This window comes from Hippoglossus stenolepis, chromosome 22 (assembly GCF_022539355.2).
Source record: "Hippoglossus stenolepis isolate QCI-W04-F060 chromosome 22, HSTE1.2, whole genome shotgun sequence".
In the NCBI taxonomy this organism is placed as follows: Eukaryota; Metazoa; Chordata; class Actinopteri; order Pleuronectiformes; family Pleuronectidae; genus Hippoglossus; species Hippoglossus stenolepis.
In genome coordinates this window covers 17,533,976-17,549,386 of record NC_061504.1, presented here as the reverse complement: position 1 = coordinate 17,549,386, position 15,411 = coordinate 17,533,976, and the positions used below count along the sequence as shown (strand labels likewise).

The following is a 15,411-nucleotide window of genomic DNA, read 5'->3' as shown; positions in this document are numbered from 1 at the left end:
GGAGTCACTGAACTGCTGTAGACAACAACACAATGTAACTGTGATGGCACCGTGTTTGTTTCTCACTTATCTATTATCAGCAATGTAGTTTGAAAATCAAAAGTATTTGTTGTGTCAAAAAAACAAACATTAAAACACTAAAAGAACAAAAGTCCTGTGACAGATGCTGAGTGTGAATCTTGAAGCATCTTTATTCCTCTGCACCACTGGAACAGTGAACCACACATCTGGATGATATTCATTCATTAACACAATTTATTTACAGTTGAACAGTTTGTTCCACTTGTTTCGTGATGAGCTACTTTTCTCTAATCTCTACTTTGCTCTGAAATATTAATAATTACAGACAGGACCTGTGTCTTTAAAACGACCAGAAACACGACGAGAAGATAAAAACATATATGTATTTAAATTTGTAATATGTAATATATGTATAATATGCAACATGTAGGTGTGTAATATATATATATATATATATATACATAATATATATTAAACATTGTGTAATCTGGTGAGTTTCAAAAGAGCAGATTTCCTAACGGACAGGACGCAGCTGAGGTTTTATGAAAACTTCTCTTCTGTCTATTCAGGGAGTTTATGTTTCCCAACCTACAGTAAAGGATATGAGGAACAGGAAGTCATATTTCAGACCCCACCCAGGCTTTGGTTGTTCTAAATAAACCAGAGCGAGATTCAATCAATGAAATAAATTTTCTCACAAAGAAAATTCACTTCATTCACATTCACAACAGAGACTCACGATGTGTTCAGGAACTCTGGTAAAACAGAAACACAGAATGTGTCAATCAACACGTTTCAGCACAAAACCCCAGTTTAGTGAGTTTTATACAGATTATATATATTAATGATCCTGAGGAGCTGATGTGACAAAGTATTTTATTACTAATGAAACTTATATTAACACAGACTGGTCCTCTGACATTCACCCTCTAACACATACAGTAATATTACATCTTTCTTCTCGTAGTATTACATCTTTCTTCTCGTAGTACTACGTCTTTCTTCTCGTAGTACTACGTCTTTCTTCTCGTAGTATTACGTCTTTCTTCTCGTAGTATTACGTCTTTCTTCTCGTAGTACTACGTCTTTCTTCTCGTAGTACTACGTCTTTCTTCTCGTAGTACTACGTCTTTCTTCTCATAGTACTACGTCTTTCTTGTAGTAAAGCTGTGTTCTGGGAGACATTTCAGCTTTGATCACGTTTCCTTCCTGTGTTCAGCCGTTGGCTGCAGGTGCAGATGAATCTCTATCGAACGAGGGAACGTGGGAAAGTTCATCTCTTGAACTGTCACTTTCTTCTCATTTAGTCACACACACACACACACACACACACACACACAGACGCACGCACACACACACACACACACACACACACACACACACACACACACACACACACACACACACACACACACACACACACACACACACACACACACACACACCACATCACAGACCATATTTCAGAGACAAGGTGTTCAGACATGTTCTGAATTCATCAGCCAACTGTTGTAACTCGTCTGGTTTTTGTTAACGACTCCGACCTGGGAGAGAGATCCTGCTTCACCTGCTTTCTGAACAACAGGATTTGGCTGCAGACGACCTGTAGCTTTCTGTTCAGGCTAAGAGGCCGAGCCTGGTTCTCATTCTGTGGAAATGAAAGTGAGATACGTTGGAAATGAAACCTAACGTCTTCAGGGGCTGAAAACTCCTCTGCAGCTCGTTTACTTTACCAGCATTAAAATAGATATACAGATCTATCATTTTAACCTTCCAGAATGTTTAGAATCAATGAGCATCTCAGATTTACGTTATATTACGTCAATCATAATGCTTTTATATTATAAATTAACAAATTAAAACCCAACTGATCAGAAACAAACATCAGTGTGAGACGAACGACCTAAAAGGACAGACACCATCTTTGACAAACATTTATTTACTTTTAACTTTGTAGTTTGATCCATGTCCCATCTGCTAACATGGACTAGGTGGTGTTTGTGATTTGAATTTTTTGTTGTTTCCTCCTCTCGAATGTATGAGACTTGCGATAATGTCTCGTCACTTCCTGTTAATGTTGTTTGTCTGTTGTGTTTGTTGGTCTGAGCTTTGACCATGTTGGTGGGGGGGGGGGCACATCACTAAAAGCCTGTTAATTGTTTAATTTCATCAGCGCGTGGGAGCGTCTCATTTATTCATCTTCATCTCTTCTTCTGTTTCCTGCCGCTGTTGAGGACTAATGGTGGAATTAAAGTGTGATGGAGAACAGAGGAGCAGAAGACCAGTCACAGCTAATGAGATTGTAGCGCTCGGTCATCTGCGGGTCAGAGATACAACACAGACACACAAACACACAACTAACAACCACAGACTGACGACAACAGACGACTCCACACTTAAGACTGGACAATACAAATGATGTCATCGGTCCGTTTTATTTCTAATTTTACTCACTTCGAACGTTTTCTCATGATTTTATTTTTACCTCAGTAAAGGAGGTTTTGTATTCAAGACATTTTTTTTGCCTCATCTCTGAGTTCACTCGCCCTCCGACTTAATATTTAAACCTTATTTATAATTTTGAACTCTTGACGAAGCAGCACATCTTCACTAACGATACTGTCATTGAAATGGCCACAGACCCTCGGGTCCTACGATACACAGACTTGTTTTTTCCTGTTCTACTTTTCTCTTGTTCTACTTTCACCCACCGTCATTTCCTGTTTGGTCACAGACGATGGAAATTCTCCCCACACCTCCGATCATCTGAGCAACTGAATAAAAACAAAACTGAAATACCAACAGTAATCATGTGTTTCTGAATTCTGAGCAAATCTGTTTAAATTGTTTTAAAAACTTGATTTAAAACAACAACAATTTATAAAATAAGATAAATCTGTCTTTTAATGTAACTTTATGCTTTTACTTTATGACAATTTTTTTTAAATTCTGTTAAAAGTTGTGACATATTCCGATGAGACTCGCTCCACGTTGTGTTTGTCAAACTATCAACGTGATACTTCACGTTCCAACTGACTCTGCTGTTATGATTATTATTCTTTTAACAAATTAGAAACAATAAATATCAGTAAGTAATTCAATTAAATGAATATGTACATGTACACAGACATGTGTAATTAACTGTGATGGTGCCGACCTGCCCACTGTCCTGTTTCCTGATACTTCATGTATACAGATACTTCATGTTTACAGATACTTCATGTATACAGATACTTCATGTTCACAGATACTTCATGTATACAGATACTTCATGTATACTGGATGTATAGTCATGTGACACAGTTGATGACACGTCCTCTGGAACTTTCCCTTCAAACCTGAACAACCTGAAACACTGACAACACAAAGAATTCATTTCAAACAGTTCAACTGAAACTTGCCAAGTTGAATTCTGGGTATGTTTGTGTTTTAGTTTGTTGAAACAGAGTGAAAACCTTTATTTCAGGAGTGAGACGTCTGTCATAAAAACCTGCGTTTCACTTCCCCTTTAAAACCATAAAACCAACCGTCTGCAGCAGATCACGACCACCTGGAGTCAGAGTTACACTGTAAAACACAGGACACAGCGAGAGACAGAGGAAACATCAGAAACAGACCTGGAGCAGAACAAGGTGATGAAGAGGAAGAGGAACAAACAAGACAAGTCACAGAAGTTACTACTCAGAAACAGAAGTAGTAAAAACATCAAATACTTTGTTTCCCAAACGGTTTCTTGTGTTTTCTGCTGTGGATTTGTATTTATGAAGCTCTTCTCTAGTCTTGATGACCCCTCAAAGCTCTTTACAGTTTTCCATTCACCCATTCACACACACATTCACACAGAGCATCTGTTAGCAGCACTTTCTTGTTCTTTGAGGGGTTCAGCATCTTGCCCAAGGACACTTAGCCACAGGCAGAAAGAATCAAGTGGAAACTTTATTAATAATTGGAAATGATCCTGTTCTTTGGAGCCGCTTGTTCCCTCCAGTTCGTTCCTTCTGTTGTTGAAATATCTTTTAAATGAGCAGTGAACGATCTGAATGTAAACACATGTTCACTGCGTGAGATCTTTTAATGTCCGACTTCCCTCGTGGGTGAAGAATTCGTCCTCGTGGTGAATGACTCGTAAACGCTCGCCGCTCAGATCTGCACATTCCTGACTCCACGTCCACAACAATCCTGGATCCTGTTTGATTTACCGACACGTTTCCAATCAAACCGAGGCTCGGTTACGTCTTCATTAACGATACTATCAATAAAATAAGTCCTATACACCAAAAAAGAATAATAGAGAATAATAAACCTTCACAGATACGTCCGTTAAAACGCAGAAGTTCGGAAAAACACTGCGGCTTCGGTTAGCGTGAAAACTCCGGCGCTGCGTTTTCCTCTGGACGAGCAGAAACGGAGATGTTTTCAAGCGATGACGCTCACAGCCTCTTGCTGATTGGTTCTGTTCGGTCACGACGCGGCCTTCTCTGATTCGTCGGGCTCCCGTCACATGACCTCCTTCAGGGAGAAAACGTGGCGGATCAAAGCGTGTCTCCGGCGTGTTTGTGTGGACGGAGATCGTTTCAGTTGGAAAACAGAAGCCGTTTGGATTCAGCTGCAGTTGAATCTGTTTATTATAAATTCAGACGCAGATTTCCGGAGGATGTTTTTGTGATGGGACGTTTGAGCGGTTTAGATTTGACGTGTTTTGTCGTCTTCCTCTTTCTCTTCTCGATCCTTCTTGTTCAGAATCATGTCCAACCACCGCCCCCCTCCCACGCTTTGAGAAACAGACCCACAACCCTCCCACATTTTAACTGCGACCCCCTCCGTGGTCTTCACGAGCAGCTCATTGTTTTTCTTTCTCTTTTTTTCTTGACCCTTCACATTCATTCTGCCGCTGGTGAAGATTGCTCCCTTATCTGAGGCCTCAGTGGGGGGGGCGGCGGTCTCCTCCCTCAGACGCAATCATAGATCTGCAGCCGTCAGACAGGAACTGAACTTTGTTTTCGGGGAATTAAACCACAGTTTCCACCCATTTGAGATTTCATCACCTTTTTGGTTTTGGGCGTTTCCCTCGTTTCTCTCTTCGTTATTTTAGCCTTTAAAAATACATTTGACTGTTTTTACACTTCATTCGTTTCTCCTGTGGTATTTTACTTTCACCTGATGAGCTCTGTTTTCTATCAAAATCTTTGTGATATTATCTTTATATAGTTTATTATATTGCTAGTACACGTTACTATATAATAGTTATATGAATATATTATCAGTTCTTGTTCAATCAAATAATATTTAATATCAAGACTCTGTTATTTCTCCTTGTTCTGATCTTTGTCTGTTTTAAGGATTCTATCATGTTTTATTTGTTTTTACTCTTTTCTCATTTGTTTTAATCTGTTATTTCTCTATTTGTACGGTGTGATCTTCAAATGGCTTTTTAACAGTTTCCTATTGTTTCCCTTTCATTTTTATGATTTTTAACTTGTAAAGATGCTTATAACTAAGTTTTGAAAGATGCTGTTTGATTAAAGTTTATTATGATTCATCATGAATCATTTTATATCATAAAACAAGAATCCTTTCATAATGAAAACCATCAAGCTCCTCTAATCATTTATTTTTAAACATAAAGTTAGTTCGTGGACTCATTTTGAATCTCTTCAAGCTCCAGGTCTCAAGTCCAGCTGCCTTCAGATCAGATCTGTGTGACGCAGCTCTGTGTTCATCCTGCACATACACGTTCTCCCTGCTTGTTTATCTGAGCACACACTGCTGCACATCATCACACACACTCACTCAGGCACTCACACACTCACACACACTTCTTCAGCTCCTGAGAGGAAATCTACCAAAAAAGTGACGATGGGGAAAATTAACGGATGCCTCAAATGTCTCTTCATCTTCTTCAATGTGTTGTTTGGTGTGAGTAGAAAAAACTTTAATTTCTATTTTTTTAAGTATTTTGTTTTATTTCGTTTTGATTTGAATACATTCGATGTTGTTTTGAGTTAATTCACATTTATGTATTTGGAATGAAATATTTAAAAAAGTGAAGAAAACTTGGAGGAAAAAGACAAAAAGTAATTACTTAATTATATTTATTTATTTATTTAGTTTAATTTACATGTTTAGAAACGAAGTTCGATGAAACAGTTTGAATTAAAGACCGAAAACAGCCCGTTGCACTTAAAGCACTGGAAATAAAGATTTACCAACTTAGGAGGAAAAACAGTTTTTAAAAAAAAAGTTTTATATTGAATCAAAAAGGTCTAAATTCCTTTTAATAAGTACAAATGTCAAATATGACAGGTTTTGATTAAATGAAATGTAAAGTCATAAAATGTGTGTAAAGCATCATGTTGCAATCATGTTTCTCAATAAGCTCGTCAACGCTTAGATTTTTTCATCAGTAAACATTTGGTTCCAGTAAGAAAGAAAAAAACTTGTCTCAGATTTCAATCTGCCCACAACCTCGAAGCTTCCTTCCTCTCGCCTGCTGAAACACGTTTTCATGTCCGAGCCACTGGACGCAGGAGTGAAGGCAAATCAGAAAGTTCAGGAAAGTGAGAGTGAAGAAGCTGCTGGAACAATTAGATCCACTTTTCGTGTGAGGAATAGATTAATTAAAAGTGTCATAATTTGTCATGATATAACATTAAAAATTAGATTTACTCTGAATAAAGGAATGTTTTTTTTTTTCATGCCTGTCACGACCTTTATTCTCCAGATTTCCTGTTCGCGCTTCCTGCCACTTTTATTTATTTATTTATTTATTTATTTATTTATTTATTTATTTATTTATTTATTTATTTTGTACAGATGTGTTAGATTTAAATATATTGTTTGTTTGATTGTGAACATTTTTACGTATTACGTATATATTGAAAAAATATACTTTAAAACGTATATTTGAACATTAACACTTCAGGTGATGACGTCTCAACGGTTCTGTTTCTAGATCTCTGTCTCCATCTAGTGGCTGAACATAGGAACAACAGAAACTCTACCAGGAGACGAAAAAACGTGTTAAATATAAATTATATTTTAGTTTTGTGTCAATAAAAGATTTAATTTGATAATTTTACGTTAATATAAAAAAACACTTCAAGCAGTTGTCCCCTTTTTAAAATATATTTTTTCCCTTGTTGTCATTTATATATTTTTTATATTTAGTTAAAGATGAGAACACATCAGATCATGTGCATCAGTTGTACAAAAACAACAACAGCTGGAACCTTTACTCTGGAATAAATGTAAAATAAAGTTATGCATATATTTGAGCTTTTTTACAGCCTCTGTTTATGAAGGTGGCACCTTTCAGCCTCCGTACCCTGAGCTTTTATTAACGCTAACGAACGTGTCGTCTCCTCAGATCATCGGATGTGTTCTGGTCTACGGGACGATAAAGGCCACCGCCTTCAGCCTCCAGGTAACGCTCACGTTATTTTACATGTTGTGTCAAAATTCTAACATTTGAGTAACGACAATAATATATCACCGTTTTTTGTTTCAATTTAACGATCAATTTAAACTAAAATCCTCTTGTAATCTTTAATAGTTCCACCACAGACATGAACGCTTCTCGAAAGTGAAGCCAAAGTGTCTTGAACGCCCCCTAGTGGCTGACTGCAGTATAAGTCGTGAACCCCACCTCCTCCTTGTTAGCGGAGGGGACATGAGCCAAACTAAAGCGCTAACAGAGACCAGAGAGCCGGTTGTTTGCATGATCCCTGTTACTGGACGTCTGTTGGCAGCGAGCAGCAGATTTACTGTAAAGTGACGCACAGCGTAGAAGAATGAAACCACAGTCAGATGTGGACACAATTTACAAGTATCTGCTGGAGGGGGAAACAAGCCAGACTCTTACCACAGAAGACTCAGAAGTTTAATATCCTCAAAGTTTAATTTGAAACAAAAGCAGCTGGTTTGCGTTTGAGGAAATCGAGGCTGGTTGTGATCGTGTAGAGCGAAGACTTCTGAGAATTCCTACCTGTTTAGAAATGTTTAGAACAAGCCGAGGTGAAGGATTACGATGTGAGCAGCTGCCCAGATGTAGCGGAGGCTCGGATTTCTGCACATAACAAAGAACAGATGTTGCTCGGGGATGTTTTCCATTCTCCGTCGACTCTGTGACAGAAAAACAGGATGAGTCTCACAATGGTATCAGAACAGAAACTCCACCACATCTTTCTCTGGTGTTTCAGCTCATTGTTTTTAATCACATTTACTTTCCATTTTGTTTCGCGTTTGCCAAAACACAACACCGGTTTTATGTTTCCTGCATTCCAGCGTCGGTTTCCCAGGAGACGGGATTCAAACTGGTTAATGGGCTGAAACCAGAGGCGCTGACGGCTCCTTCTCACAGAACGGGCCTCCACTCAAACCTGTGTCGGCTGGAAACAAAACCTGGCGTCACATTTTGTGTCAAATTTGATAACTGCAAACAAATCCCCTGAAATCACAAAACCCGACCTGATGGGACGGATCTGTGAAGACAGCGATCTCTAGAATCGCAGGTTTTTGGGAATATAGAAGTTCTGCAAAGTGAACAAGTCTAAAATCTAAAGGGAGAAAACGCAGAAGCTCCTGAAACGCCGCCGCATCATTGTGATGTCACGTAACATAACAATGACCCATATTTGCATAATTCCCGCCCAGGAGCCAGTCTGACACGCCCAGAGCGAAGGTCAACATGGAAGCCGTTGACCAATCACAACAGAGTGAACCAGCTGGCCAATCAGAGCATACTGGGCTTTCTCAGGAGGGGGTCTTAAAGAGACAGGAGCTAAAACCACGTGTTTGAGTCAGAGGCTGAAAAGAGGAGCTGCAGCGATGGAGAGTTTGAGGAGAGTGTTTTCTGAACATTAGAAAAACATTTTCAAGTTAAAAGACTAATATTAAACAGGGAATTCTATCAATCTGCAACAAATCCCACAATCACAAACTCCCGTCCTCGAAATATCCCTGATGTTTTTCATCAAGATCCATGACTTTTGTTGAAATGTTGAAAATGCATGAGAAGTTTATTGTAAACGTGAAGTAATCCAGAGTTTGCTTGTCTTCGTGGCGGAGCAGATGTCGGCGTTCGGGGCCCCCGGCCTGGGTTGGGCGTGGGTGTTTGCCATCGGCGTCCTCGGCATCTCCTCCCTGGGAATCTACGCAGGCTGCTCCGAGAACACTCTGGCCCTGAAAATAGTACGTACGACATGATACAGAGGCAGAACCGATAAGAATCAACTTCTCGTCATGATATCGGTTTGGCTGGTTTGATAATAACATCACACAAACAGGAAGTCCTAATTCTTGTTTTATTCAGTTTGCAGGTTTCATGGTGGCGGGGATGGTCATCATGATGATCTTTGGCATCATTATTGTTGTCGGGAGAAACAAGGTCAACTCTCCGTCGAGCTAAAGTCTTGATTCTCATTTTGTCTCTGCTTCTTTGTGTTTATTGGTAACACTAAACTTCTCATCGTGTATTTTCTGTAGCATCTTTCTGTTCCTGACTTATGATGACTATTCTTTTTCGTTATACTGGAGTTGTCTCTACGTATCTAACTTTCTTAACATTTTCTCTGAATATACGAATGAGCTGTTGTTTACGTTGTTGTAACGCTAACGTTGTTCTCTCGCTCTTTGCAGCTCAGAGATTCATTTCACGCCTCCACTGAAGTGAAGCCCTTCATGGAGGACCAGGAAATGAGAAGTGTTATCAACGGGCTGCAGGAATCTGTACGTTCTCTGTGTATTCATGAGATAAGATAAGATAAGATAAGATAAGATAAGATAAGTTAGGATAAGATAAGATAAGATAAGATAAACGTATTGTCACTTGTTACAGCACCAGAGTCAGAATAAAGTCGACAAGAGAAACACGTGAATATAGGAAAGTGTAATTTAATTATGAATGTTTAAATTCACAGAAGTATAGAATATGATATAAATATAATAAGTATAAGAATTTCACAATAAGATCGAATACTACATTATGGTAAATGGTTCTTTATACAGATAAGATTCAAGTTAGAAAAACATTTTACATTATGAACTGTACCAGCAACTTTCTTCAAAATCAGGGAACACATCGAAAACTAAGTTTTAATCTGAGGTCATTAATGTTATTATCTCAGTCACTTTATTAATATCTGATCCAGCTGTAACTGGTTCCTGTTTCTGCCCGGTCTGTGGTTCCAGCTTCACTGCTGTGGAGTGGTGAGTCCCAAGGACTGGGGTAGTGACATCCCCGCGTCCTGTGAGTGCAATCCTTCCGGTATGGGAGGACTCTATGGTGGAAGGGACAGCTGCATATCCAGACCTGCGGTTAGTTCTGTAAATGTCTTTTAACATTTTAACTTGACAGAAGCTCTGTGCGTTTTGTGTTGTGCTGACTGTGTTGTGTGTTCTTGCAGGGAACCACAGGCCCAAACCAGATCTATGAACAGGTATTTTTCGATCAGTCAGCTCATCTTCTATAGTCAGTGATGTTTCCAGATGTTGACGCCTTCTCCGTCTCTTTATCTGCAGACCTGCGGCGACATCTTGCTCTTCTTCATTAACTTGGTCTGCAATATCACCATGGGCTTCTGCTTCGGATTTGCTGTTACCGCAGTAAGATCAGATTCTGCTTTATTTCACTGGGTTTTCCTTTACAGGCTAATGCCACTGATGTCACCGGATCATTCCTGGTCCTGGATCTGATTTTTCACAGTTTATTCTTGTCTCTGTTCTGAAACTGACTTCCTGTCTTCACAGCTGCTCGGCCTGCTGGTGTCGCTCCTGATGATCCATCAGGTCAAACGTCACGACAGTGCAGGAGGGGCGTCCTACGCCATGAAGAGCTACTGACGACCTTTGACCCCTGACCTTTAACCTCTGCACTGTAACTTGGGGACTCAGTGATCATTGTGTGACTTCTTTCACTTCTTTACAGGGCTTCTCTCTTTTTAAAGAACGATAGGGAAAGACATGGTTTCTCGAAGGAAGATTTCATGTGGGAGAAAAAGTGCTTTTCCAGCTTTTTTATCGTAGAAAATTTTAAAAACAGCAAACATTTATTTTTGTGTGAATTATACAGTATATATATATATATCTTTTGTGTTATTTGATGGTATTTTAGTCGCCTCACGTAACAGAGAAGCAGTTTCTAGGCTCAACATCGCAACATATGACTAAAGGTCTTTTAACCCACGGAGGTCGTAACATTTATTTTTTTAGAAAATGATTATTTTACTTGTTCAGAATTAAAAATAGCACCACGACGTTCACCTGAGCGTCGACAACTGGTTACTGTGGTGACCGCAGTAGTAAATTAGCGAAAATTCACATGTGACTCTCGTTTCGCAAACTTATAACTTAGAAAATAACGTTAAATGAACGTGGAAGGTGAAAAATGGCTAACAGGCTAATCCGATAGCTTCCACCATTTTGAAATCTCCCATTGTAAATTTTCTCTAAAAGTCTCTACGGTCAAATTCTCGTGCTGTTGGTCAATAACACATTTCGTACGATAAAAGATTGAACATTTATCGGTGGATTTATTTTGTTTTTGCAGCTTTTCAATCGGAATTATGCTTTGAAGTTTGATCACCAACTTTCATTTTCAGTGTTGATTGTTTTCTAAGAGTTCGCTTCTCACTGATCAACAGGATCAGAGCCTGTTTTCTATCTTCTGTCCACAACGAGGTTATTTTTTTATGAGATCACAGATCACAACTCCCCAATAAACAATTCAAAGAAAACATTAACGACCATCTTTTTTTATTTGTATTGAATTGATTTAACAGAATGAACAGTGGAAAAATATCTGTAAACAGGCGAGTTTCTGTTGTGTAGGTTGTTATTAATTATTACAACCAGAATAGTGGAATCAAATATTCAACCATTAATATGATAATAAAGTTCATGAGTACACTTACTGTAATGACAACATAAACCAGCAGATGGCAGTACACACCAGAGAACACACCTGGTCCCAGCTTCTCTGACTCACTGGGACGTTTCTCATCATGGTAAGAGACACATATATCCAAATGATCAAACCTCACCAATGTGCACAAAGAGCATGAAGGAAAAAATTAAAAAGTTCAGTTTTTCAGTAACAACAAACGTGGTCTTAGTTAATCAAACAACATGTAATTACATGAACCTATAACCTGGAAAATAAGTCTGATTATAAACATGTTCTCTGTGATTATACGCAAATTAAAGACTCCTCCAAAGACTTGTGACCGTTATAACTCTAACGTTGTAGAAATATATACAAAAACATAATCATCCTGATACATGGACTCGTAGAGGACCGAGTACAAGTCCTTCCAAGTGTGTAACTGTAGCAGATATGAGTTTTTAGAGGTTTAATCAAAGCCAGGATGGAAACTTTATCATCAGTGTATAAACCAGTTTCTTCCTTTAAGAGACATTGTTCAAAAGTCATTTCTATTCTCCGTCAACCACGACCAAGTTATTCATTCTCATCCTTCAGTCAAATCTCCTCTTGACAGATTTCTCCTTCGTGGCTGATGCAGACGACTGCAGGGATCTGAACCCGTGACAATATGAACATCAGAGTTAAAGATGGCAGCGGCAACGGAGCGAAACGTTCTGAGAATGACTCCGCAAAGCTCGAGAGCAGGTTGTGACAGTGCAGTGAACACCACCTGCCACAGGTTGTGGAGAACGTTAGAAGACATGACAGCTCCCCAAAGTGAAGCCAAATCACCTGGAGCGCCCCCTGGTGGCCGGCTGCAGCGTAGATCATTAACTCCACCTCTTCAGTGCTCATGTTTCTGATAAGTTTGGTTTTATTTAGTTATTTGATGAAAACTGGGTGAGACGTTGTCTTTGTACTGACCTGAGTCCATCACACACACACACACACACACACACACACACACACACACACACACACACACACACACACACAGAGAGAGAGAGAGAGGCCTTTAATCATTCTATGTTTCCCCTCTGACATACATAACACCAATCTGTGTGTGTGGTGTCTGTGTGTGTGTGTGTGACCCACATTCCTTTATGACTTCTCTCACATATTGTGAATATACGACATCTCTAATATGTTCTTAATGGCCTTTTTAATGCATTTTGTGTGTGTGTGTGTGTGTGTGCGTGTGTGTGTGCGTGTGTGTGTGTGTGTGTGTAATAGATTTTAAATGGGCGAGCTCCTTCGGACTGCACAACCACTGGCTATCGAACCGTTGACGCTAAAGAGTGAGACTGACACAGAGAGAGAGAAACATCCCAGCGTTTATTTACTCCGATGGTTTGAGTTTGTTTTAACACTTTTAGTCTCACAAATAAAATGGGAAATAGAAAAACCATTGTGTAAAAAAGAAAAGGCCGATGAAGACCAGTGAATTACTTCAAACGTAACGACCTGGTTGATTCAAGTCTTTTTGTTAAATTAGGCTAAACTAGTCTAAACCAAGCTAACTCGCTGTGAGATTATATTTCATCACACGTGCATTTGCTGTAACGAGCTCTTCTCCGACCTCTGTCCCGTCCTCGCACCAAGTTCTGTCCAATCATTTCCAAAGTTCTCGTTCAACGCTGCAAACAAACCCACGAACAAATGGACAAACATGGCGGAGGACACGATGGATCATTTTTCAAACCATCACAACTTTGAGCTTTGTGGTTTGGGCTCTTTCCCGAGACGTCTCCCTGTGGAGGTATTTCACGCATGGGACGAAACCCCTGCGGCGGACCCACAATGCACAGCGGGGATTAAACGTCCCATTTGGCCTGGGAGTGCCTCAGGACCCCCCCCCTCTTCCCAAAGGAGGCGCTGCAGGCGGCGGGGGAGACGAGCCTGCTGCCACCATGTGTGTGACCTGTGCGACCGGATGGATGAGTGGGTAACTGGAACAGATGGATGTGTGGACTCATTGAAACCGCCACCGTGACGGCGGCGCCCGCGCTCAGCGCTGACTGTGCATCATGCGCGTCTGTTCGGGCCTTTTCTCACTTTTTACTGGTGCAGTTGTTTTTGATTCTCGCCTGTGGAATAAATCCTTTAGTGTCTCACTTTCTGACTCGTGGACGAAACACAGCCCGGGGACGTCTCTGCAGCAGGAGGCGGCGCCGGGTGGTGATGCAATGTTTGTGCTCAGTGGGTCGTTTCCAGTTTTCATGTCGCTCTCACTGTTTCACATTGTTTGCATTTGCTTTTGATATTTACATTTACATACAGTGTTTTAAACTGTGAGTGTGTGTTTGAGTTGAACTGCAGCTCCTGAAACGTAACAATAAAAGATTGAGCAGATTTCACGGTTGAGGAGCAGAAGAAATGAAAGGAGGAGGGAATCTGAGGTGAAAGGAAGGAGAGTGTGTGTGTGTGTGTGTGTGTGTGTGTGTGTGTGTGTGTGTGTGTGTAGGCCTGACTCAGTTAAGACCTCACGGCGAGGTTTTCTTTCCGAAGCCAAAACACAGGGAAGACGAGGTAATTCTTTTTAAATGGCAGCAGTGAAATAACAACAATTACAGAGATGAATGACTGAACTGTCAATCAACCAATCACAGGCTTTGTTTACTGTCGGGGGGGAAAAGAATAACGACAGAGAACGTCACATGAAAAGAACAAATTGGATCCAGTCTGAGGAGAAAGTGTGTTTTTCTTCAGGGTGGCTCTGTCGTATCACTCAGTTTGTCAGGTTCCTCTAAAGAGCTGGAGTTGATGAGTTTAAATGAGACTTTTTTCAATCATTCATCTTCCTGCGAAAAGTATTTGTGGGACAAATGGTGACGGTTCGACGCCAGAGTGCGTAGCATGTGGGTCATTCAGACGTAACTTTATTTATAAAGTACATTAGCCACAAGGACGCGTGAAACCACGGAGCTGAAACGAGACAGTTTGGTCTCAGAGTATTTCCGTGATCGGCGTCACCAGTTTGCTCCGCCCTGATTGCTGTCGCCTAGCAACAAGGCTGAAGTTGGACACGACAACAAAGTCGAGTTAATGACCCCTGTTTTTGTGTATCGGTAGCTGATTGGTTGATTTACAGCCTGATGCTCACGTGTTGGACGAAAAATGGTTCGTCGCCAAAGCGCAATGAATCCTGGGATATGTTGCTCCTGGAGATGGAAGGACGCAGTTGTCGGATCCTTCAAAACAGAACATCTGTCTTCAAATGCAACGTCCAGAGGACGTGACCCCTGAACTGAGACGCAGAGCTTTTATTTTGATAAGGACAAATTAATTGTTACTGCTGGATGGCCGAATTACATAATAAGAGCATTAGAATGTGTTTGGTTCTGTCTTGTTCTGTGGTGGATACAATCTAACTAGGTTTCACACACACACACACACACACACACACACACACACACACACACACACACACACACACACACACACACACACACACAGCCTTCAAACTCTGC

General features: G+C 40.2%; 1 protein-coding gene across 1 annotated transcript; it reads left to right on the top strand.

The window, feature by feature from the left end:
* The first annotated feature begins 5,771 nt into the window (after window positions 1-5,771).
* Window positions 5,772-11,753, top strand: LOC118101701 (23 kDa integral membrane protein). The gene is made up of 9 exons (XM_035147651.2): window positions 5,772-5,937; window positions 7,388-7,444; window positions 9,091-9,210; window positions 9,332-9,406; window positions 9,658-9,747; window positions 10,210-10,335; window positions 10,425-10,457; window positions 10,540-10,623; window positions 10,768-11,753. Exons 1-9 carry the CDS (start codon window positions 5,878-5,880, stop codon window positions 10,858-10,860), a joined length of 738 nt encoding a protein of 245 aa, XP_035003542.1. The 5' UTR covers window positions 5,772-5,877; the 3' UTR covers window positions 10,861-11,753.
* The last annotated feature ends 3,658 nt before the right edge of the window (window positions 11,754-15,411 follow it).